Source organism: Orcinus orca, chromosome 4, assembly GCF_937001465.1.
Source record: "Orcinus orca chromosome 4, mOrcOrc1.1, whole genome shotgun sequence".
Classification (NCBI taxonomy): domain Eukaryota; kingdom Metazoa; phylum Chordata; class Mammalia; order Artiodactyla; family Delphinidae; genus Orcinus; species Orcinus orca.
The window spans coordinates 27,514,098-27,539,760 of NC_064562.1; the positions used below are offsets into that span (position 1 = coordinate 27,514,098).

Sequence of the window (25,663 nt, forward strand, 5' to 3'; positions counted from 1 at the left end):
CATAAAAGTGCTAACAAAAGATCAAGATGAAAAAAAAATAATTACATGGGACTGAGTGAACTGATGAGGATGATTATAATTTTTGTGACTTTCTGTTTGAATGAAAAAAAAAAGCTATATTAGTTAAAATAGTGTGGTACTGGCTTAAGGACAAGTATATAGATCAATGGAACAGAATAGAAAGTCCAGAAATAGATCTATATAGAAATGATAAATTGATTTTTGACATGGGTGCTACAGTAATTCAATGGGAAAAGAATAATCTTTTCAGTAAGTGGTAACTGATATCTCTGTGCAAAAAACAACAATAACAAAACCTAGAACTTTGACCCTTATACACTGTACACAAAACATAAGCTGGAATGGATTATAGAGCTAAATGTAAGAACTAAATCTATAAAACTTCTAGAAGAGAACATAGAGAAAATCTTTGTGACTTTGGGTTAGGACAACATTTCTCAGGACACAAAACTTGTAACTTTAAAATTAAAAAATGATAAATTAGACCATCACAATTTAAAACTTTTTTCCTTCAAAGACACTGTTAAGAAAATGCAAAAGCAAGCTACATATTGAGAGAATATATTTACAAAACACACATCTGGTAAAGGACTTGTAGGTAGAATATATTTTTAAAACTCTTACAAGTAAATAATAAGGTGACAATCCAATAAAAAAGTGGGCTAATGATTCGAACAGACACTTCACTAAAGAAGAGATTTGGGTGACAAATCAACACAAGAAAAGATGCTCAACATCATTAGTTACTTGAGGTATGTAAATTAAAATCATGAGACACCACTACACACCTACTAAAAACTTAAAAACAAAACAAAACAAAACCCTGATAGTTCAGGGCTGGTTAGGATGTGGACCAGATAGAACTCTCATATATTGCTGGAATGAATCCAAATGATACAGCCACCTTGGAAGAAGTTTAGCAGTCCCTTTTAAAGTTGCACATATACTTACCATATGGCCCAGCTATCCCACCACTGGGTATTTATTTACCCAAGAGACAGATATTAATATGTTCATATAAGAACTTGTACTCAAATATTCATAGCAGCTTTATTTGTAATAGTTCATAATTGGAAATTACCCAAATATCCATCAACTGGTGAATAAACACATTATGATACATCCGTACAAGAGAATACTACTTGGCAACAAAAAGGAATGAACTACTGATACATGCAACAACATGGATGGATCTCAAAAGCATTGCTGGTCAAATGCAGCCAGACACAAAAGGCTATGTACTATATGAGTCCATTGATATGACATTCTGGAAGAGTCAAAACTATACAGACAGAATTCAGATCACTAGCTGTCAGGGACTGCAGGTAGGGAAAAGGAAAAGAGGCACAAAAGAATTTTTTACCATGATAGCAATGTGCCACACAACTTTATTTTCCAAACTAATCAAACTACATACTTTAAAAGAGGGAATTTTAATATCTATAAGTCATGCATCCATAAACCTGACTTTGTAGATTTATAAAAATTTTGAAAATAAACAAAAAAGTAGAGAAATGTAACTATATAATATTATGATTCAGCTTTTTCATAGTTACTTCGTTTTGAGGTTTACAGAGAAAATTTCAATAAATAAGCATTAATAGGTCTTTACTTAATAAAAACATAAATTAATCAAAACCACAGAATTACTGTTACTACTTACTACCTATGAAAACTGAAGCTTCAGAGCTCTACCGTGTAATTTGTAAAAATGTCTTTCCAAGTCATTGTTTTAAACATTAACATAATGTGGATACTTAAAGAGTCTATGGGCTTATCTGATATTCAAAACAGATATCCTTGCTTTAAAGATGATAAAGATATCATGTTAAATAACTGTTTTAATTTAAAATCATCAGAGACAAAAATGGTACAAATGAACCTATTTACAAAACAAAAATAGAGTCACAGACGTAGAAAACAAACCTATGGTTACCAAGAGGAAAACAGGGGGAGGGATAAATTGGGAGATTGGGATTGACATATACACACTACTATTTATAAAATAGATAACTAGTGAGAACCTACTGTATAGCACAGGGAACTCTCCTCAATACTCTGTAATGACCTATATGGGAATAGGCTCTAAAAAAGTGTGGATATATGTTTATGTATAACTGATTCACTTTGCTGTACACCTGAAACTAACACAACATTGTAAATCAGCTAGACTCCAATAAAAATTAATTTAAAAAAAAGAAATGGTAAAAATAAAATAAAATAATCACAGAGACATCTCTGAAAAAGTAGAAAAAGCAATGATAATGAAGTCAGAAGACTTAGTTTAAAAACAACCTGATCACATACTCAGCTATGAAAACTCTTTAAATCTCAGTTTCTTCACTTCATTAAATGGGAATAACAACATCCACTTCGTAAAATTTTTGTGAGGATTAAATAAGATGAAATATAGACCCCCTGGGTATTCTACAACCATAGAAAATCTCATATACAAAAGGCCCAGCAAGCCCTCATCATACAAGTATTCATTCTCCAAGTCCCTGAAGAATTTAGGTTTAGGTTGTACAGGGAAACCAGAGACTCACAAATGAAATGACCATTTCTAAAATGATTCTCAAGAAAATATTTTCTCCTCCCACACTCACACCCCAACTACTTCGCAATAATATCTCTCTCTGTACCTCAGCTTTCGTTGGTTTATTCTCACCAATTGTCTGGTACTTTAAGCCACCTGACAATACAACACAAATAAAACACAAATAGGTTGCTAAATATAATTGCAAGTCCTATAGAAGATGCAGGATTTCATTAGTCAGTGAAATCAGAACAAAGTCAATGACAAGTGAGAAAAAAATGACAGGATAGGTATTAAAAGGAGAGTAATCGAAATATTTTTTTAAGTGAGAGCACTTGTGAAAATTGATGAAGCCTCAATTTTTTTTTTTTTGCAAATTTGTATCTTTATGATTGTGTTACAAAAATAAACAGAAAAAGATGTGACGTCATGTCATCATCATACAATTCCTTGCGAGAAATACATTGATCCCTGCCCTCCAAAACAACACTTGATTCTTTCCTCATTCACTCCAAGAATTAGCAGACAGTTATAATATAACCTGAATTTTGTTCAACAAATTAAAAAATAAGCTTATTTCCATAATTTACAGTTCCATTTTTTCAAACTAAAAACTAATATTTTTCAGTAATTATTACTAAATGCTAATTCTTTTTTTAAAGTTAGTTGACTTTAAGTGAGCTTTCTTCTATATCATTTACCATTGAATAATTGGATTTTTTTTTTATTCTAGTTACTCAAACTTTTATGGGGGGGGCAGAATAGAGCAATTCTTTTTATTTCCTATAAAAGCATCAATGAGGTTAAAAATGTTTCAATGTGTTACATTCAGCAGAATGTAATTTATATTTTCTACAAATAATAGAGTGATGCAGGAACAAATATCAGCCAATATCTTCCCAATTTCCTAAATTTTACATGTACGGTTTGGACAGAAGCCCAGTGTGGGAAGTGACTTGCTCAAGATCACACAGTTTCTGGCAGTGGCCAAGCTGGGGTTATAAGAGCTCCCAAACACTCTTCCTTCTCTAGGCCATTAATGTTTATTTGATTCTAATATATTATGTAGATAAGATCTATGTGAATATCAAAAATACACGGAATGGAATATATAGACACACTAAAGCGTAAAACACTGGTCAGCAAGCAGTGAAGCACTAAATCGACTTCAAATTTTTATTAAGGTTATCCTTCTGTTAGTGATTGAAGGTATATTAGCTTAGTGGGCCATACAATAGCTGTAGCACCACAACTAATGGACTGCCAAGAGATGATTTAATAAAGAGGCCCAGCTGAACAACAGTGTATAAGTAACTCTGACAACCTGAGGCTTTCTTTTGGTCAAATGTTTTATGTCTGTAAGTGACTTTCTCTAAAAAAAATTACCTGAGAAGATACTCTAAGAAGGTTTCACTGTAATAACAGCAGCCCAAACATTCTTATATAAGTTCAGATTCTTCGAGATCTAAAGATGTGATTAAAAAAAAAAAAAAAAGCTTAAAGATCTTGTCCCCAGATCCTTCTACAGGAACCATTTATAACATGGTTAGAGATCTAGTTAAACAACTCATTCAGCAACCACACTGTGTCTTTCTTTTGATTGAAATAAAAGAAATAGAACAACTTTTTAAATGTTGCCCTCAAGATTTTACTCTAAGATATGAGCAGTATAAATTGGGAGAGGACTGGGTAGGATGAAATGAGAATATTTATTAAATACACTGTTCTATAAAATATTACATGGACTCCTCATCTTTACAACATGGACCAATCTGTAATGGGAAGAGAAAAACGAAGGTCGTGTGGAAGAAAATATCAAATGAGCAAAGAATTAAAAAATTAATAATGCTGATGACTGATCAGAGTTCAGGGAAAAGACACTTTGCGTCCTTTATAACCATACTGGATGTGCTGCGGTAAGTAGTAAAACCTTAAAAATGTCCATACACACCCCTTAATCCAGGAATTCCACTTTAAAAAATTTATCTAAGAAAATAATACAGATACAAGAAAAGATTACTAAAAGGATCTTCATTTTAACATTATTATTATTTTTTTAATAGCAAAAGTTATCCAGGGCTGAAATGAACCATTGCACAGCCACACATGAGAATGGTCAGTAGCCTTTAAAAAGAATGTTTTAGAACCCTGTTCACAATGTATTGTTACGTGGACAAATAGGATTACAAAATGGTGTATATTATATGATCTCATTTTATTAAATATATGTACAGATAAAAAGGTCTGGAAAATACACATTCAAATATCCCTATGGTTGTCAGACCAGTGGGATTATGATATTTCTTTGTTTTGTTTAGCTATATTTTCTCGATTATCCACTAGGAATACATACTGCTTTTGTAATAAGAAAAAAACAAGTTATTAAAAATTTTTTAAACAGTACAAGAATATAAAATTCTATATAGTCATTTTGGAATATTGTATGTGACTTCGAAATGCCACAATATAATGTGCTTCAGGGCAGTGAATGAATGGTAATCCTTTCCTTTGATATGCCACTGGTCAAAAATTATGTTTATGTGAAAAAAATTATGTTTATGTGATAGTGAGAATCTAACCCGAAAGAAAAATAATCATTTCATTGAGAATAACAGTAATTTTATGTTATTAGAAAAAGAAACCATGACAGTCATTATCAAAGTAGTCATTTTGGGGAAATTAAATTGCAAATAAATGAAGACATTTACATGGAATGATTTTAGGTTGCAAGCAAAATGAATGAGGGTTTAGATACTTAAAGTCACAAATAGTATTTTAAGTAAAAACAGAGTTTTTATTTCCTTTAAAACAGGGTTTAGTATTTACTCATTTAAAAAAATGTGTTCCCTTAAATACTCCTTACAATATAGCATAAAGTCAAAGAACTCTGTTCCAGATGTAAAGTCAGATTCATGTTTCTATTTTAAGGATGTTCAACTTCTAATGAAACAAAGACAGAGCTTCCCACCTGAATTTTCACATGAAATATTTCTACTAAGAGACAATCTAAAAGTCTTTGAAATTTGTTTTTTTTATATTATGTTTATAGAGCCCAATAAATATTAGGTAGCCAATGTGTGTAACTAACATACACACACACTGTGGTTTGTGTATCACATCTATGGTATGACTCATTCAAAACAGGTTTATGAAGTAAATATTTTCCTCTTCTAGACACATGTGAAAATAAGGAAATGACTTAAAAGTAGGAATAATACCATTGCATTTAGAACTGTGTTTAGGGAATTCCCTGGCGGTCCACTGGTTAGAACTCCATGTTTCCACTGCAGGGGGGCCAGGTTCGATCCCTGGTTGGGGAACTAAGATCCCGCAAGCCATCCCACAATTCTTTTGTTGGCGTGGCCAATAGAATAAATTAAAATAAAAACAGAAAATTAAAAACAACAACAACAAAAAAACTGTTTAGATTATCTTAAAACAAACTCTTGGGACTTCCCTCATGGTGCAGTGGTTAAGACTCCGCACTCCCAATGCAGGGGGCTGGGGTTCTATCCCTGGTCAGGGAACTAGATCCCACATGCATGCCACAACTAAGAGTTCACATGCCACAACTAAGGAGCCGGTGAGCCACAACCCAGAAGTCCACCTGCCGCAACTAAGGAGCCAGTGAGCCGCAACTAAGGAGCCTGCCTGCCTCAACTAAGACCTGGCACAACCAAATAAATAAATATTAAACAAAATAAAATGTGTTCTTGGGAAATTTTAAGAATAAAATGAGGCACAACGTTATTCCTTTTGAAAAACTGTTTTCAAATTCAATATCAAATAATTAATTGCTATACTTCCTTCTCCCAATCATAGACATATGACTGCTCAACATTTTTTAAGACCTTAAATCTCAAATTTTAGTATTCTATAGAAATTAGGGGGAAAAAATAAGGTATTTGTCTTTCTTCCAATACTACTCTTTATTTCCATTAATATAATGAAGTTATCATAGAAAAGCACTGCTTAAATCTGAACTGTCTATGCACAAAGTGTCTATTACACCTAATTATTCCTAAGACACCCCCTTGACCAGAATATTGTAAGGAAAATTGAAGCATCAGGTAACAGGTGAATTGAAAGACCTCTGTTTCTATCGACTTCCTTCCCAATCATTCTCGGCAGTTCTTAAAGAGCTCAGGTTAACTGAAGTCTTTATCAGACACCAAGCAAGTTAATATGTACTGGAAGACTCTAGGGATATAAATGAGAAGGCTACTCAAACCACCCCTCCTTCTTTAAACACAAGTAGCTTAAATTCAAGACCCATATTGTGAACACAGTTTGAAAATTTTTCTAATATGTCCTTTAACCTGCTTCCTCCCCTTCTCTTCCATATGTCCTTTATCTTTCTAACCTTAAACTTTAGAGACACTTACATTTTTCAGAAAAAATATGGATGCTTTTTCAAAATGTATCCCCTTAACTACTCCTCACATCTACTTTCTAATCCCCAACTCAATTAAATTCGGCATGAATTTAAATTGCAATTAACATCTTTTGAGGGATTACATGTTTTAATCACAATTAGGCAGTGAATACTTGAAACACATGCATTTTGTTATATTATCTGAAATGCAAATTGGAGTCCAAAAAAGATGTTTAATAAAACTGTATAGTACTGAAGACTTTATTATGGAACCCAAGGGACTAGAAATGAGATTTAAGAGTAAAAGTACAGATACAAGTACAAAAACAAATTGTTTCACCTCCAAGACCCCTAGAAATGGCCTCACTTGGCTACCATTTAACCTAGCTTCATCACAGTTTAAAAACTACCTTCTAAGAGTTTTCATTAACCTAATTAAATTTCATTTTTTCCCCTACATCAGGAGCTCACAGGGTCTTAAAGGAGAGATGATGCAAAATATTCTATAAGATCAGGGGATCAAACCTGTTTTCTGACCCAGGAATTTATAGTGAAATGACTTCTTTTACTTTACTTTTCCTTCAAAATAGCAATTCATAAGCAGAAAAAAAAAAGCTGACCTTTTCTGAGCATCTTCTATGTGCCAAACAATAAGTGATATTTCACATAATCCCCAAAAGAACCCTATGAGGTATTATTCCATTTCATAGATTGTGAAAAATAAGGCTCAGGGAAGTCAAGTGGTTGAGAGAAATAAGTGCAATGAATCAGTGATGACATTGGGACTCCTAAACCCATGCTCTTGTAAAAGGACAGTATCATAAATGTAAGACCTTAGGAAGAAAGCCTAGGACAGAGCACCTGTTTTCAATTGTCCATTTTAACTAGAATCCTCTCAAACAGGCCGCTGGGATTTCAGGAGCCCCAGCAGACACCTTCCTCTCTGGTTAGGAGCCTGGATAAAGTGATTCAAAAAGTTTCATTCTTGGGACTCTCAGGGCTCTTTCTGCAAAATCCAAAAGCTTGCTGAAAGCCAGGCTTACTTCACTGCCTTTTCAGTGTCTGGCAAACAGGACAGGCCTTATCAGGAAGTCAAGATCTGACTTATTAACTTATACCCGGTTTCCTTTTGATAACTTTTCTCTTCAAGGTCTGTCTGTGCACTTAGCAGATTGTTACATCCAAGGTGAGGTTCATCTTTAAGGAAACTAATACAAACTTCATTCCCTTCAACTGTCAGCTTCCTATTAGCTATTTACTACCCACACAACATTTGCTGTCGAGCTTTGCTAGTAAAAGAGGGACTAGTTAGCCTAGCTCATAGTTTTTCCTTTGAGATCATCATTATGAGATAATACCAAGTTACTAAGCTGCCTACCCAGTCAAGCCGGAAAAGTAGGGGTAAAAAAACCCTACTAGCGTGGTTTTCCTTTTATTTATCCATGATCCATCCTCCTAGACCTATGTGACGTGATTATGCCTAATGTGACACAACCTCCTGTGCAAAAATAGATACAGACAGAACCCAAAGACTGAAGGGAGACAGGTGGGAGAAGAGGGCTATGTTTTCCGTATGTAGTTTACCACCTAAAATAGCCATGAGATATACAGGCACACACAAGAGGGCAGTAGACTTAACTGACCTAGGTCCGAATCCAGCACCAAAGCCAGAGGTACCTCCAACAAGATCAGTTTTCCATCTCATGCCTGTTTCCTCATCTCAAAAATAGGTGTAATATTAGTATCTACTTGTGAGTACTAAGTAAGAATTAAATCAGACAATTCATGTAAAGTATTAGCACCGTAAATGCTTAATAAAGATTAGTTATTATTATATATGTTATATTATTATATTACATATATACAATATCGTCAATATTATCATATTATTAAGTGGTAAGAACCATTACTCAATGACTTGCCAAATTAGAAATCCAGAAATAGAGATAAAATTTCTGGTAAATTTGAAAAAATAGAGACAAACAACTTAAGGTCGAAAAAAAGAAGGAAGGATGAACATTGGGATGCGAGGCAAGCAAGCCTTTTTAAAAATGCAGTGTTTCATATATATGGAATCTAAAAAAAAAAATGGTTCTGAAGAACCTAGGGGCAGGACAGGAATAAAGACGCAGATGTAGAGAATGGACTTGTGGACACGGGGAGGGGGAAAGGGAAGCTGGGACGAAGTGAGAGAGTAGCATGGACATGTATACACTACCAAATGCAAAATAGATAGCTAGTGGGAAGCAGCCGCATAGCACAGAGAGCTCAGCTCGGTGCTTTGTGACCACCTAGAGGGGTGGGATAGGGAGGGTGGGAGGAGACGCAAGAGGGAGGGGATATGGGGACATATGTATATGTATAGCTGATTCACTTTGTTATACAGCAGAAACTAACACAACATTGTAAAGCAATTATACTACAATAAAGATGTTAAAAAACAATACAGTGTTTATTTTTTTACAACATAACTCACTGTGTTTTAAAATTATAACCTGTTATGTAAAATTCTTTGGTAATATTTAGAGATTTGTCAGACCTCAGAAAATATTCAACAAAAAATTTTTTTTTACCACTTTTGGGGTAAAAACCTGAAAGAAGTCCTGGATTGGGGTTGGGAGAAGAGGTGGAAATGAACCTTTATAGCAGAGCGGGTCCTAACAATTCTAATTAGGATTGGGGTTTGGAATAAACTAATTGTTCACAGTGCTCATAAAGTCTCCCGAAAGCCAAAGGCTGAATGGGGAACATAGCCAGAGGGACGGCAGGTCACTGGAGAGGCTAATGGCTTCCAGGAGAACAGAAACCAACCCATCCGGCAAGATCTTTGCATCTTTCTATGAAGTGAATCTCAATCCAGTCATCATTTCTCCACCTCTAGCCTTTCTTGCACCTCTGATAAAATAACAATGTGGGGAGGGGGTAAGGAGGTGCACGTGGCCGGTAGAGGTAGGAAGGTGGTCAGGAGAAGTTAACACTGGCGTCAGAAAGGTTGAAAATTGAACTCAGTCAGCGGCTTCATGAAGCTGCCAAAGGGCACATGGATAATGCTTCCTTGAAAGCAGTACTAAGGAAAGGTAAGAGAAAGCAAGGAATGCTCAGATCCATGGACTTAAAATCTGAGTATTACCTTCAAAACCAACCCAGTTATCTGGTCAACAAGTATTTGATGAATTCTTTCTGTGTATAAGGAACTGGGATTCCTTTTTTAAAATATAAGCTGTGACCCCTGTCCTCAAGAATATTTCAACCTACAAGGGAGTATAGGATGTATCAAATCCAAAGCTCCTTTAGAGAAAAGCAGGCATTGGACAAATGTTTATTTAAAACAAATAGACTGCATAGATTTTCTTCAAAGTCGACTTCCTTTAAAACAGTTTGTTACTGGGCTTCCCTGGTGGCGCAGTGGTTGAGAATCTGCCTGCTAATGCAGGGGACACGGGTTCGAGCCCTGGTCTGGGAGGATCCCACATGCCGCGGAGCAACTAGGCCCGTGAGCCATAACTACTGAGCCTGCGCGTCTGGAGCCTGTGCTCCGCAACAAGAGAGGCCGCGATAGTGAGAGGCCCACGCACCGCGATGAAGAGTGGCCCCCTGCTTGCCACAACTAGAGAAAGCCCTCGCACAGAAACTCAGACCCAACACAGCAAAAAATAAATAAATAAAAATAAATTTTAAAAAAGAAACAGTTTGTTATTTACTCTATGATGGGCTTCTTTCTGTGCACAGTGGCTATGTCTGGGGCAGATGTATAACTCTGTTCTGACAACAGGCAGTGTACACAGCCTGAACTGTTGGTTGGTGGGAAAACAAGGATGTAAAGAAAGGGGTAATCCTTCGACTATTTCTCTACTTACCTCATGGTCTTACTGCTTCTACACACACCCCATACATAAAACACATTACATATAACATATATAACACATTACCCACAATGTGAAAACATGTTATAAAATTTTGCTATAACCACAAAGGATTGCTTAGAACTGGTTCCTTCTCCCTTTATTCTGTGTATGTAAATGCACAATTACCTTTTTAGAAAAGAATCTTTTTGCTAATATAACACAAGGTACCTATCTTAAACTTTAACAAAGTTTTCAATGGGATAGTAAAGTGATTTGAAAAAATTACAAAGAATCATGTAGACCCTTTTTCACCAGATATATATGGTAACTGTCTTACTAGCCTGAAGAGCCTATACTAGACCCAGACTTTCTGCACTTGTTGACCTTGAGAATCTCCCTGAAGTTCCTCCTTTTTAATCTGGAAAGTTACAAACACAGGCTGGTCTGTCAGTATGGAATATGCACTACCACTAATATCAGTGACCACCATCTCCCAATCCCTCCATGTGTGTCAGGCACTGTGCACAGATCATCTTTACACAATCATCTCGTGCAACAGGTACGGTGCTAAGTAATAAACACAAGAGATATATTTAAAATAGTTCCCAATCATATACTGCCATTTTAAGCTAGTTTAAATGTATGTATCAGAAAGTTACACATACAAGAATATTTGGAAACTTTCCCGAATTTAGGCAAACACTAAAAGTACCTCCAGAACTGTCTAGAACACTGGCCCAACTAGATTTTCTTTTCCATTCAATATTCTTTCACATTTGAAGGATGACTTATTATAAAACTAATTGTTTAAGAGCATATTCTAGCATTAACCCTTTCAGTTAAATAATGTCTATCTGAATAATTTTCTGTCTCAAATTCTGGTTGAAGCTAAAGTTACTCCCACTTGGTGAGGTTTGGTGATGAAAAGGTAGATAATCTAGGAGAAAGATAAAAAATCTTCAATCCATTGAAATCTATTGAAAGTATAGAGCCATACATATTAAAATAATCATCTAATAACTGAAAATTATTACTGTTATGATGGCAATTAAGTATCATTATTATGGCAAGCATTTGTGAGTACTCACTCTAGGTCAGACTAAATGATTTATATTCATTATCCTCTCATTTAAAATTCATATCACACCCATTTTACAGGTGAGGTAGATGAGTGGTAAAGTAATTTATCTAAAGTTAGACAGCTACTAATGAGTAGAGCTGGGATTTGTATAGGTCTAGAGACACCAAAGCCCATACTCTTTTTATTATGTTACAATGGCAACATTAAAAACCTCAACTGAGGGCTTCCCTGGTGGTGAAGTGGTTAAGAATCTGCCTGCCAATTCAGGGGACACGGGTTTGAGGCCTGGTCTGGGAAGATCCCACATGCTGTGGAGCGACTAAGCCTGTGCGCTGCAACTACTTAGCCTGCGCTCTACAGCCCGCGAGTCACAACTACTGAAGCCCGCATGCCTAGAGCCCATGCTCTGCAACAGGAGAAGCCACTGCAATGAGAAGCCCGCGCACCGCAACGAAGAGTAGCCCCCGCTTTCTGCAACTAGAGAAAGTCCACGCGAAACAACGAAGACCCAATGCAGCCAAAAATAAAATAAACAAATTTTTAAAAAATAAAAATAAAAATCTCAACTGAAAACAAAATGCTACTGCAATTTGAACCCCTACTCATATCAAACTCATAACCCACCAAAATATCCCTCCAGCTCATTCAATCATTTCCTCACATCCACCCCTACCTACTCCCAAAAGATAGGTTTAGGAAGTTTCCTAAAGCTGCATCAAAAATAAAGAGAAATAAAAGTGATGTCAACACAAAATATAAATCCTTCAGCATCTTAAAAAAATAACTTTTCTATAAAATATAGTGCAATAACTAAGGGACGAGTATTAAAGAATAATGAAGGTGCGAAAAAATTCATTACTGTCAGCACTCTACCTGGGTACCAATGTGTTAGAGCATCTTAGTTGAAAACAAATCAACCTAAGTGCCTATTTTGGAAAACATTGCCTGTGCTGTATATACCAGTGTTAGGGGAAAGCAAGCCCAGAAATTAATTAAGAAATGAGTAAAACCACTCATTGTGCTATGAGAGAAAGTACTTTGTAATAAACTTTCTCTCTACACTTAGAGTGAAATCTTCCTACAGATTGCCTTCCTTCATTTACATATCTGCGCAGGTCTATTCTTTTTTTTTCCTTCCAAGCCCCTTTGCCCTTTCAATCATGAAGCATATTACTCCACTGTCAGTGCAAAGCAGTTCCTAACAACAGGGAACCCAGCTGGGATAGGAAGAGGGCAGCAGGCTCATGCATTAACATAATAATCCAACTGTGTTCCCATAGGCCCTTAGGGCAGACAGCATATTAGGTAGGCCTCCTGTGCAGACCCTGGTGGAAGCTGCCTGATCACCTGCCTATCAACCTGTGGCAGCCACAGCGGGCTCAATAGCACCAGCTCCTGCCAAGCAGTGGTGCCCAATTACCTTACTACAAAAGACAGAAATCCATTTTTCTATGTCTATTTAATGTACTCAATGCATTTCCTTATTTACGATTTGAATCTACGTTTCTGCATCGTTTCCAGGGGACTGACTTATTGCCTTTTAACTTTTGAAAGTCTAGTTGTCCAAAGGCCATATCACTGCAGTAGGGAGGAATGAGAATGAAAACCAAATTTCAAATACAAGAGGCCAGGTTGGTAAAGCTAACTGCTTGGTCACCAGTTGTCGCAAGATTCTTTCCTCATCAATACAGAGGACTAGAGGTTTGGGGAAGACCTGAAAGGCTGCCATCTCTATTTCCTCGAGGGGACAGAGTTGGGGGGAATCCTATCCCCACGTCTTCTCAAAATGTAGTTTTTCTTAATTCTAACCCAAGCATGTTTTGATTTAATGCTGCTCGGTTCCCGGAGTCTTTGATTTACTCTATGTGTGGTTTTCTTTCCAAGTCACAATATCTATCAAATAAGGAAAAGCCCAGGGTTATATTCCACTAAAAAGATATTATTTATACATTACACAAGATCACCCTTATCACGTCATAAACATATGTTTGAAATTATCGTTCACCTCAGTGAATTAAACACAGTAGTCTCATTCTTTGATGAAATTTCTCCTTAAAAAGGTTGCAAGGAAGGTGCATAATTTGACATTTAATTTAATACATGAAAAAGTACTTTTAGAAGCATTCCAAATAATGCCATTTAAAAGATCACGACACTACCAATTTGGCTGGAGAAGCATTTTCTACTGGTCAAGTATTTCTTACAAAAGTTGAGTTTCTAGAAATGTTATGTTTTGGGTTTTTTAATGGCTATTTTAATAAAAAATGAATCCTCTAGTCAAACAAAAGTGCATTTATCTAACATTTCTATGAATTTTAAATGATACGGAACTAATACTATTGTTTAAGCCAACCAACCTGATGTGCTTTATGTGTATTCTAATAATTAAGTAAAAATTAAGTATCAAGGGTCATATCCGCACATGCCACGGATTTTCACTGTCAAGGTTACCTCTGTTACCTTAGCATGAACAGTGTGTGCATTACATTAAAAGATGACGGTGACCATGCAGCAACTTGTCAGTTCTTTGATTACTTCCACACATACCAGACCAGGTTTTATATAATGTAAGTTCCCTCATCCGGAGGAAATCTGTTTGCTCTTTACCAAACAACCTAGGGAAAATTCAAATAAAAGAGAGGAAAAAAAAAAACCTAACGTTTTTTTTTCCTCTTCTGTGAATAAATCGCGAGCTGTTTAACGGCCTCTAAACAATACGCTATAATATATTATACGTTGATGGGAGTGTAAATACAAAATACTAAACTCAATAATAAATATTAATGCTTATATATGTGTTAAACAGCAAAATTATACACATCCCCTCCTTGATCTTTTGGGGATTCCAGAGGCTCTTTATTCTTCATAAATTCTTATATTTTGACAAAATGTAATGCATCTTCCAAGTCATTAAGTACAGAAACTTGATTTTTGATTAAAAAACAATAAACTACAGCCATGTGGTGACAGAATAAATGGCAGCCTAGACTTTACCATTTTAATTCCTTCAAGGAGTATGTTTCTACTCTAGCATAAACAAAAGAAAAGCATTTATAGAAACTAGAAATCTAGCTATTCCATTAGTAAGAATTTGATTTTACCTTAAACAGCAAGTTATACAGCTAGAATAATTCAGCCTCTAAAGAATGGTAGAGAAGGAAATAAGGGACAGAATTGTAGTATCATTTCTAGCATGAGACATTCAATTTTGGATGAGGTTAAAAAAAAAACAAAAACAAAAACCTAAGCATAAATGAAAGAAAGTGCTATTTCAAATTTAAGTGGGAATAAGTAGAAATAGAAAATAATGCAAAACAAACCATAATACACCAAAGTTTAAAATCTCCTTCCCCTCCTCCCTGCAGCCATTCCTTTAGGCTGTATGTTCCTATATTTGAAATACACCACATCATCATTTTTATTCTACTAGAGTAGTCCCTTCCCAGCAGAGAATTACCTAGAAAGGACCCTCTTCTCCCCGTGGAAAACTACTTGATTCTTAAAGACTTTACCCAGTTCAATTTGATAGTGTAGATACGGCTTCAGAGACGGTTTGCAGCTAGTATATTCTGACATTTCTGCCAAGGATAAGATTAAGTATGAAATATCAAATTACACGTTAAAATAGATGCCATTTTACTTTGTTTCTTCCTGAATAGCCCTTCAGCTGTTGAGGCACATACATTTTTCCCCAGGCAAAATCCCCAGGCTAAAATAACTAAGTCTCATATCTTCAGGAAACCCAGCTTCCCAAACACTATTCTTAGGTATCTGATTATCTATGGGCTGTAGTTTCATTTCATAGTGAATCATGTAAATCTTACTTGAAAAAGGAAAACTACTCCACTGTAAACATTTCTCTTCAGTCAATTGCTCATACTGGATATGACAACACATAATTTTCTACAACTTCTTAAAAACATTTTTTTTTATTTTAGTAATAGAGTTAGAAGTCACAAGGATTCAAGAACTGATCATTTGTATTCAAAACATAACTTTCCTGGGGCTTCCCTGGCGGCGCAGTGGCTAAGAATCTGCCTGCCAATGCAGGGGACACGGGTTCGAGGCCTGGTCTGGAAAGATCCCACATGCTGCGGAGCAACTAAGCCCGTGCGCCACAACTACTGAGCCTGCGCTCTAGAGCCCATGATCCACGACAAGAGGAGCCACCGCAATGAGAAGCCCGCACACCTCAAGGAAGAGTAGCCCCTGCTCAGCACAACCAGAGGAAGCCCACGTGCAGCAATGAAGACCCAACACAGCCAAAAATAATTTTTTTAATTAAAAAAAAAAACAAAACCATAACTTTCCTTCCAGGACTGCCCTCTCTACCAGCATGCTACCCTACACTTGCCACTGGGGAAAGGACCTTCCCATTTGCTAAGATCTAATCCTATCACTTTGCAACCTCAGACTCTCAGGCAACTTAAAGTCAAAGACCACCGCTTTAAACAGTAAACATGTTCCAAGGCTATTACTCCAAACCTCAGGTGAGGATAAATACAACTTTAAATTAAAACTAAAGAAATTTAGCAAGCAAGTAAAAAGGTAAGTAAGTCAGGAGCTCTTAAGATCTTTCAGACCATCATAAATTAAAAAGAAAAGTTTAAGATTCTACCTTTAACCTCAAAGCTTTTAAAATTAAGAGGAATTAAAATGCATATTATCATCACATTCTAACAAAGCCAACTTGAGTTATATTGCAAGCATTTTTATTTAGCACATAATCCCATCACAAAAAGTTTTATAGATTACTCCCTCCATGCCCACTCAAATACTGAATCATTATGCATTAAGTTATTAAAAGAATTTTTTAATATAGGTCTTAATTGCCTGCTCTTAACAACTTAGTTCATATTTCAAATCAGAACCCATCTTAGAAAGCTGTAGGCAGAATGCTGAAACAGAGTTAAGAAAAGTAAAAGATGAAGAAAAAGAGAAAATATGACAGGGTAGAGGAGAAGGTCATAAAAAAAGAAATCTATGAATGAGAAGATCAAGTGAATAGATAAAAAGCAGGAACTAGAAAACCCACACTCTTCACCTCCTCAAATTTGATAATATCAAATTTTTAAAAAACATAATTAAACACATCTCTGTACACAGTGTTGTGGGAGAAATGCCCCACGAAGAGCTGATACACACAGCAATGGTTCATAAGTTATGGCAGGGGGAGAGGAGGCAAAGAAGATGGGCAGGGAGTGAGATGAGTGCCCCAAATGTCAGTGGAGCAACCCAAGGTGAAGGCATTCACAGGTTCATGGTCAGCAACGTTGGTAACTTCTGAAAGATAAAAAGAGGGGTTACCTTTTTGTCTTCTCCTTAGCAAATCCCTATTTTACGTGTGTGTGTGTGTGTGTGTGTGTGTGTGTGTGTGTGTGTGTGTACATGAGTCTGTGTGTCTTGCGGATGAGGGGAAAGAGGGAAACAAGTACAGTCCCCCCCGGGGGCTTCCCTGGTGGTGCAGTGGTTAAGAATCCACCTGCCAATGCAGGGGACACGGGTTCAAGCCCTGGTCCGGGAAGATCCCACGTGCCGCAGAGCAGCTAAGCCCGTGCGCCACAACTATTGAGCCTGTGCTCTAGAGCCCTCAAGCCACAACTACTGAGCCCGCGTGGTACAACTACTGAAGCCCGTGTGCCTAGAGCCTGTGCTCCGCAACAAGAGAAGCCACTGCAACGAGAAGCCCGCGCACCGCAACGAAGAGTAGCTCCCATTCGCCACAGCTAGAGAAAGCCCGCACGCAGCAATGAAGACCCAACGCAGCCAAAAATAATAAATAAATAAAAACAAAATAAATAAATTAAAAAAAAAAAGAACCACCCCCTGGGCTACAAAGGGTGGAGTGCTACTTCTACCACTGGACCTCAGTCCTGGAACTAAGACTCTCATTCCCTCAGATCAAATCTTGCCATATAACCAACTCCAAGGAACTGACTAATATTGTGGTACTGGGAGGTGTTTTGTTACTCTTGAATACTACTTACTTAAGGTAAGCCATTAACTGGGGCTGAGAAATATTTACGATATAGTCGTCATAGCTGACAACTTGCGTTCAAAATAGGAAAATGGAACTTCCTCTTCCCATAAGCGGCGAGGTGACCTCTGAAAATGGTTCACTATTCATGTGACCCAGAAAACCCCACAGAGTCATACAAGTCAAGAGGTTCAAACCTTTGTGTTCATTTTAAGAACACTCATGAAACCACCCCGGCCATGAAGGGTATCCGTATCTGAAAAGCCACCAAGTATGTGAAGGACGTCACTTTACAGAAGCAATGTGTGCCACACTGTGGTTACAATGGTGGAGTTGGTAGGTGTGCCCAGGCCAGACAGAGGAGCTGGACGCAGGGTCGATGGCCCACAAAGAGTGCTGAATTTTTACTGCACATGCTTACAAAAGCAGAGAGTAATGCTGAACTACAGGGCCTAGAAGCAGATTCTCTGATCACTGAGCACATCCAGGTGAACACAGCCTCGGCACAGAACCTACAGACAACACGTGCATAAGCTTTCCCTGCCACGCTGAGCTGACCCTCACTGAAACACAGCAGGTTGTTCCTAAAGCAGAAGAAGAGGTTGCACAGGAGAAAAAGATATCCCAGAAGAAACTGAAAAAACAAAAACTTATGGCCTGGAAATAAATTCAGCATAAAATAAAGGCAAATAAATAAAAGAGAAAAAAAAAAAGACAAATAAGCAGCCTCTGGTGATAGCAAATGGTGTTCACAAGGGTAGCCAGTGAGAGAAACACAGGTGGAAAGAGTGAAAACGCAGATCGCCCTTTGTCACGGAAGTAACAACAAATTCTGCTCTGAAAAAAAATAGTTTCCTCTCCAGTTCTTTGTGCAAGAAGCCAATATTTTATTCTTGCTTCCATACTTAAATCTAGAGACAAAGAGATCTATTAATCCTTATAAACTGCTCCTAGGAGCTTCCTTTTCCTCAAGGAGTTAACAGAAGCCTTGACCATCACACAAAGGAGATGAAATCTCTGCACTACATAGCAAACACATAGCTCCAATTAGGTATAAGGACATTTTTACAGCTTTTATGCCAAGTTTATATTACCAGATGTTAAAGAATGTGTGGTAGCACTTAAAAGCGCTAAAGCTGGCTAATCACGCTCTTGATAACAATGGTTTATGATTATATCTCAAGGAAAGCAGGAAGAAGGCATTTACATGATTTTGTTGTTACATCATAATATTGAACAGAAGCAAAAACAAGGGGCAAGGCCAACCCAAATCTTTTGTTCTCTCTTTTGATACTCTCATCTAGGGGCTAAGACATGGGAAGTTATCCTTAGATTTTTCCTCGTGCCTTAGAATAAATTCAGCTTTAGAGCTTTAGGATGAAGACTAACTCTAAAAAGCAAATGTATTCATATTGTCCAAATCTGTATATGTCTAAACAATATAAAATTATACCTATAAAGCAAACAGGTAAAGGATGGCAAGAATTTTTAATTAGCATTTCATTATAATACCAATGTGAAAAGAAAGAGGTCAACTATTAATAAGGGACAGATTTCCCACCACTGGGATTTATTCTGAATTCATTTTAAGACCAGAAAGCTGTGATCTTAAAAATCTCCACTCTGAAAGGGTTAAAAGTTGAAATAACAGTACTTTAAGGATTGGGGCTTTAAGAACAGCTCTTTGTATGTAGAAACCATGTAGTTCCAGACTCTTAATTTGTAATTTTAACTTAGAACCATAATGCCCACTTATTTCATGAATAAATGATTACACACTGGATAGCGTATCTATTTTGGATAAGGATAAAGGCTTAGAGGTTTCAATCAAGCATGTGACTTCCTTTTCAGTTCTCTATTTTGATACGTGCACTTCTCAAAATTCCACAAAAGAATACATATCAAAAAAGAAATATACTCACTAAAATTTAAGGTTACTCCAACAAAAGGGTTAATTAGAGAAACAAATTTTCTCAGACTGTTAATAATGGGAATGACACATACTATGTGCCCATAAGTAATTCTCAGGTATCTTTGATCTTCAGCCCCATGCGGTTTCTGTTGCCTACCGTAGCCTGGCCTCTGGGACTCTCTCAGAACCAGACATCTGGCTACTTTGTTGTTTTAGACTAATCTCCTCCCAGGAGAGCTCAAGAAATGACACCAGGCAAGGAGGGTCCTGGCAAGGGAAAAAACATTACAGTATTGGCAGATTTCTTTTCGAGTGGACGAGAGTATCAAAATTGTCTTCAAATTTCTACAGTGGTCTTAGGAGTGCTTCTGTTCTGTGGTTTTACTCCAGCATAATTTAAATAGGATGTATATATTATATCCTTAAGGCCCATCAATCATCTTTAAGAACTCACTGAATGTTAATCATAGAATATTACAATGTGTAGGAGAAAGTTGTGAGGAAAAATACAAATCAGATTAATGCTTCACCCATCTGTTAGGGTTGGGTGATGACTGATAAAACAAAGATTTTAACTGTCAGCTGAAGGGTTACACCAAAACTGTGGGATAATGTCTAAGATTTGCAAATACAGTTGCATGCCTCTCATTACGCCAACCTCCTATCATGTTTCTACTTTTAACTAGGATTTTTTTTTAAAGAATCTAGCTGCCAATCTACCAGAAAGGTTCGATTAAAGTATACTTCTGTAATGTGCCTCTGAGGAAAGCAAGAGGGTGCAAGAAGTGATGTAAGCTTTAAAAAAAAAAGCCAAACAATTCAGTCAAGGACAAAATGTTATTTTTGAAATGACAAAGATTATCAATATTTTCCCCCCAAGTCAACAAATAATCATCAACATTTTAATTCCTTTTTAGGGATTATTGTTTAATCTCCCAAGTCTACACATTCTGAGAAAAAAAATAATTTACCATTTTTACACAAATAGAATATAAGCCAAGTGGGATAATGGCTTAATCTGTGAACTTCAATATTTTATCCTAAAATCACATTTTATCTATTTGCAATACATTCAGATAATATATGAGATCAAGTGTTATACTACATATGACATTTATGTTCTTATACAGGGTGACAGAAAACTCATGAGACTTGCTAAAATACCTGATGCATTCATCTCGTACCTGTCAAAAGAAGTCCTTGTTTTGTTTCAATTTTTTTGTAATATTCAAAACACAACTATATAAAGGCTTCTACCTTGTAGTGTACTTCATAAGTTAACGATTCTAATATCCTATTTTATCCTAACACTATCTACTCTGTTAACATCCATTATAATTACCACTAGAGACAAAAATTTTCAGAGGATGAACGTAAGAAATTTAAGCAATAACAATTTAAGCAATAACAATTCATTTATTATCAAGTAAAGCAAAAGAATTATGTTAGTGTGAAATAAGCCCCTCACAAAAAGACAAATATTGTATGATTCCACTTACATGAGGTTTCTAGAGCAGTCTAATGTACAGAGACAAAATAAGAAAGTTGGTTGCTGAGGGCTGGGGGCAGGGAGAAATGGAGAGCTATTGTTTAATGCGGATGGAGTTTTATTTCGGGAAGATGAAAAAGTTCTGGGTGGTAATGATTACACAGCAATGTAATTAATGCCAATGAACTGTATACTTAAAAATAATTAAAAAGGTAAATTTTATGTTATGTTTGTATATTTTACAACAATTTTTAAAAGAATTATGTTAGATATATAATAATATGAAAACTCAAAGATAATGAAAATTTGGAGGTCTTTTATTTTGAATGTCTTTCCTTGACCAAAGATACATAAATGAGAAGCATCCGCAATCATGTTTTAATTTATATACTCTTATCACCATCACTCAAGAAATGAAAAAACAAAACAAAACAAAAGCCCTAAATCAATTTCAGAGCACATTAGCAGAATAGATTCCAAAAAACGTATTTCCAAAATTTCCCCTAGATGTCTAGAGTTTGGGACCTCACATTAGGAATACTGCTGCTAAGTAACAAAACTATTTCTCAATATTAATCTGCATTTCCAGAATTAAAAGAGGTAGAAAATTCAAGACAACCAATGAGATTTTTTTACAATACTGTGAACTATTAAGATATAATGGACCCAGGAATTAATCCGGCTCTCCAAGTGCCTTCCAAATATCATATTATTTTAAATTATATTCAGGGTAGTTCCAGTGCTAAGCTTACTTTATTCTATTCTATTATTTGAAAATTATACAAATATATTTTATATTAATTGTGATTAAGTTTAACTACATACACACACTAAAAAAGAAACTCCAAATAACAGTAGCTTATACAAGAGAGAAATTCACTTCTCTTTCACGTGAAGGAAGTCCAGAGTTAGGCAATCCAGGGCTGGAATGGCAGCTCCACAGACAAAAGGACCCAGAATCCTATTCTTGCTGCTCTGCTACCATTAGCAGGTCAAATCATTAGCATGGACGAAGTTTTCTCCTCAAGTTCTAGTCATCAAGTCAACATTCCAGTAAGCAGAGAGGAAGGAAAAATGAAGGCTGTACCACCTACTTTTAAAGAGATGTCTTGGATGTTAATATACAATATTTTCACTTACATTTCACTGGCCAGAACTTAGTTACGTGGCCACTAGAACACCAAGAAGTCTAGTAAATACAGTATTTAGGTGGCAGTGTGCCCACCTGAAAGTTTGGGTTCTGCTCTAAAGACGAAGGGAAAAGGAAATTAGAAAGCAACCAGAGGTGTCTGACACATATATTAACCAGAATACTCACTTAAATACAACTACTATTGTAGGTAAATAAACAAGTCGTAACAAAGGGAAAACAAATTCATTAACTATTACTGGTATCTGAAGAGTATAATTCATATAAAAGAATGAGAATTATCAACAAATCACCATGATGAAAAAAGGAAATTTGAAATTAGTTTTCAATTTGAGAAAATATCAATAATATCCAATTAAAGAGACAGAGAATCAATTCATTTCCTTGCAACACAGTGAATTTCATTTATTTCCTTAAAAATGAATAGAGTACTTACTAAATAAATGAATCAGGCAGATTCTCCCAATGAGTTAATATTGTGTGTTGGCTTAGACCGAGTCAACGTAGAGATGAAAACATAACTTCAGGTCTGGATTGAAGACAGTGTTTTTCCATCACCCCACCCCCATCCCTTGCCACCACTGAGGAAAAAAATGTTGGAAAAGAAGCAAAAGAGTGAAAATCAGAAAAACCAAACCAATTCCCCTTAAGGCACATCTTCCAGATCAAATGGAGAATTATTTGTACAGAATCATGGAGGAGGGAGTTTAAGAAGATTATATGATTTGACTCTGACTAGAGATTTTAGAGAGTTCCAGTTATAGCCCAAATTCCTCTCATTTGGCTATTGATCTCCATGCCTTCTGCAACATCCATATAAAGCTGCAATGATTCATTCTGAGAAGCCTCTGGAAGCAGCACTTTAAAAAGTGGCTGCCAAGGAGAAAGGCCCAAAGGTGCATGACAGCAGCAGCACGACAGCAGCGGCAAGCACAACAGGGTCACACATTCTAAAGGAAGCTTCCTAATACCTTGGTGCTGAGGGCGGAATGCTTCAGAGTCCCACGGACCCTAAAAACACCTGCTACACACAGAGCTGGTGTGCAGGGCAATCCCCTGTCCCAGGAGACCTTCAAAGACGATCCCTGCCGGAGCAGACTGACCGACCCTAACAGCTTTTGGAAGAGTATGTAGGGCCAGGAAAGTAGATACTTTTGTCCTTACAAGGCCAAGTTCAGGATTTGGAAACCTGAGTGGATGCCCCACTCTGGGCTGAAAAACAGTTACGCCCAGAGCTTCCAAGAGACCACACAATGGCGAGATGACCACGAGGGCAGTGACAACAACAAAGGCGCCAGAGGACCATGCAGGAACCTATTGAAGGGTCTACCTGGGTTAAGACCTAGTTAGTGGAGGAACTAAAATTCACCAGCAAACAGAGGGAGAAACAGTGATGGAAGAAAAAGAGGAGAAGGACAGGAAAGAGAAAGGGAGAAGCTCAGATGATAGAGGCATAATTTTTAAAATATAAATATAAAAAATGAATAAGCTTTAAAAAATCAAGTAGACTATCATAGCATCCTCTCTTCCCAGGCTTATGAGGCAAAAAGAAGTATGTGAAGCAACTTAGGCAAGTAAGAGAGATAATAAACACTAAATGTTTTTTCAGGTATCATGATAAAACTAGTCTTATCAACCAAGGTGAAAAATACCACATTTAACTTCTAACCCCCAAAGTAATAACACAACATTCAATAAGACATTCAATACTCAATTAGAAACTATAGGCCATTCAGATAAGCTGTCAAGAGAGCAATAATTAATTTATGAACAATTAGCTACATCCAATAGACTTTCCAATCAACAAAATTTTTAAAAGCCAGTCATCTATAGCAATAACGTAATTATATAATGTTTTGTAATTTGCAAAGCATGTACACATTATGTTAATTTAATCATTTAACAAGCTAACACTAAGCAACGTGTATCTGTTGCTGGGAGATATTTTATATAACTTAATCTATGGTGTGGATTTAGGGGGGAAAGTGGGTATGTACTTATAGGGTTTCTAACATTGTAATTAATTTTTTTTATTTAAATAGCTTTTAAAGAAAAAGCATGTACATGGTATCTTACAGTTTCAGATACTGGAATAACATTTGCTAGAAAGGGATATATTTGCTGCTGTGTTTCTGGGTGGAACTGGCTTCCTGGTGGTAGAGTTTGGGTCTGTGGTACCAAAACAAATTCAAGACAAAAGGCCTCCCATGTTTGAGGCATAGAAGGAAACCTCGGCTTTGCTTTTCACCTTTTCATCCTGCAGGGAATGGAAGTTGCTGAGATATACGTGAAAAATCTCCCTGTGATTAGGGCAGTGGTGAGCTCCTCTTTTAACCCTGCAATGGCCGTGAAGCAGGGCACACAGGCTTGACCTCCCTGTGCCACCGACCTACCCACACCACCCAAGCGTTTGGTTATTCCATTCAGATTTGGTACCTGTGTGGCACAGCAAAGCAGTAACTCTGCCACTAGCTCACTAAATATAAAGGAAGCAACATTTGCAGTCAAATTGTCAGCCACAATGCAATTGCTTCTCTGGTCAGTCTGCACTCCGGCTCTCACATGCAGGTCAGGTATGTTGCATTGATCAGGCCACTGGGACAGGATTTGTGAGCAGCACCCCTTCCATCAGACTCATCCATTCTCTTGGATCTTCCAACCAGTGTATTATCTTAACCCTAAGGGGGAGGCCTTTCAAAAAGATACCCTAAGCACTAGGAGAGAATTTGAAAGCCTATCACTTCCAAGAACCAACTTGCCAACCAGGACCTGTGGGCCCAGCTCAAGCTCTAGGGACCTCCCCTGCCCCCTCCTGACTTACTCCACTAGCTCACTCACACGCACCTGCTGTTAACGCTCCCAGTTCTCCCCATTTCATTACCAAACTCTGTGAAAGCATATGACATTGCATTTTCTTTGTACTCCACCTCCCTACGCCTCAAAATACTAGCTCGGTGCTCTGTAAATTGCAAATGCTCCCTAATGTGTTTTAATTTAATTGTACACTGACATTCATCTCTCGGAAAAAAATTCAAGCCATCCACCTTTAATGAGAAGCCAACACAAGATCTAGGTGTTCCTTCTTATGTGACTGATTTCTAGAGTTTTGCTGGTTTTGCTGAAGATATTGCATAATTGGATGAAAGGGTCCTGGAGAAGGAGTCTATGCTTCCCAGCTGTGTGACTTTAGTCACCTCACCTCTAAATCCTAATTTGACCAACTACGAAAATCAGGATAACATAATACCAGTCCTATCTACTTCATATAACTGTTGGG

At 36.8% G+C, this 25,663-nt stretch overlaps 1 protein-coding gene and 1 long non-coding RNA gene across 10 annotated transcripts in view; one reads left to right on the plus strand and one right to left on the minus strand.

Annotated features, from left to right (window-relative positions):
- SLC10A7 (solute carrier family 10 member 7) overlaps nt 1–25,663 on the minus strand; it is a 251,725-nt gene that overhangs the window by 192,117 nt on the left and 33,945 nt on the right. The window contains exons 5-6 of one of the 9 annotated variants that reach the window (XM_049708818.1): nt 19,905–20,014; nt 16,252–17,141 (exon numbers count right to left, since the gene is read on the minus strand). The exons of 7 other annotated variants lie outside the window; for them this stretch is intronic. In XM_049708818.1, the coding sequence (XP_049564775.1) occupies nt 17,123–17,141; nt 19,905–20,014 (129 nt within the window). In that variant the 3' untranslated portion in view covers nt 16,252–17,122. Of the gene's footprint in view, nt 1–16,251; nt 17,142–19,904; nt 20,015–25,663 lie in introns of those variants that run through there. One more of the 9 variants, XM_033402815.2, reaches the window with a different exon arrangement.
- LOC125964180 (uncharacterized) overlaps nt 1–25,663 on the plus strand; it is a 672,498-nt gene that overhangs the window by 167,905 nt on the left and 478,930 nt on the right. The gene's annotated exons all lie outside the window — the stretch shown is intronic.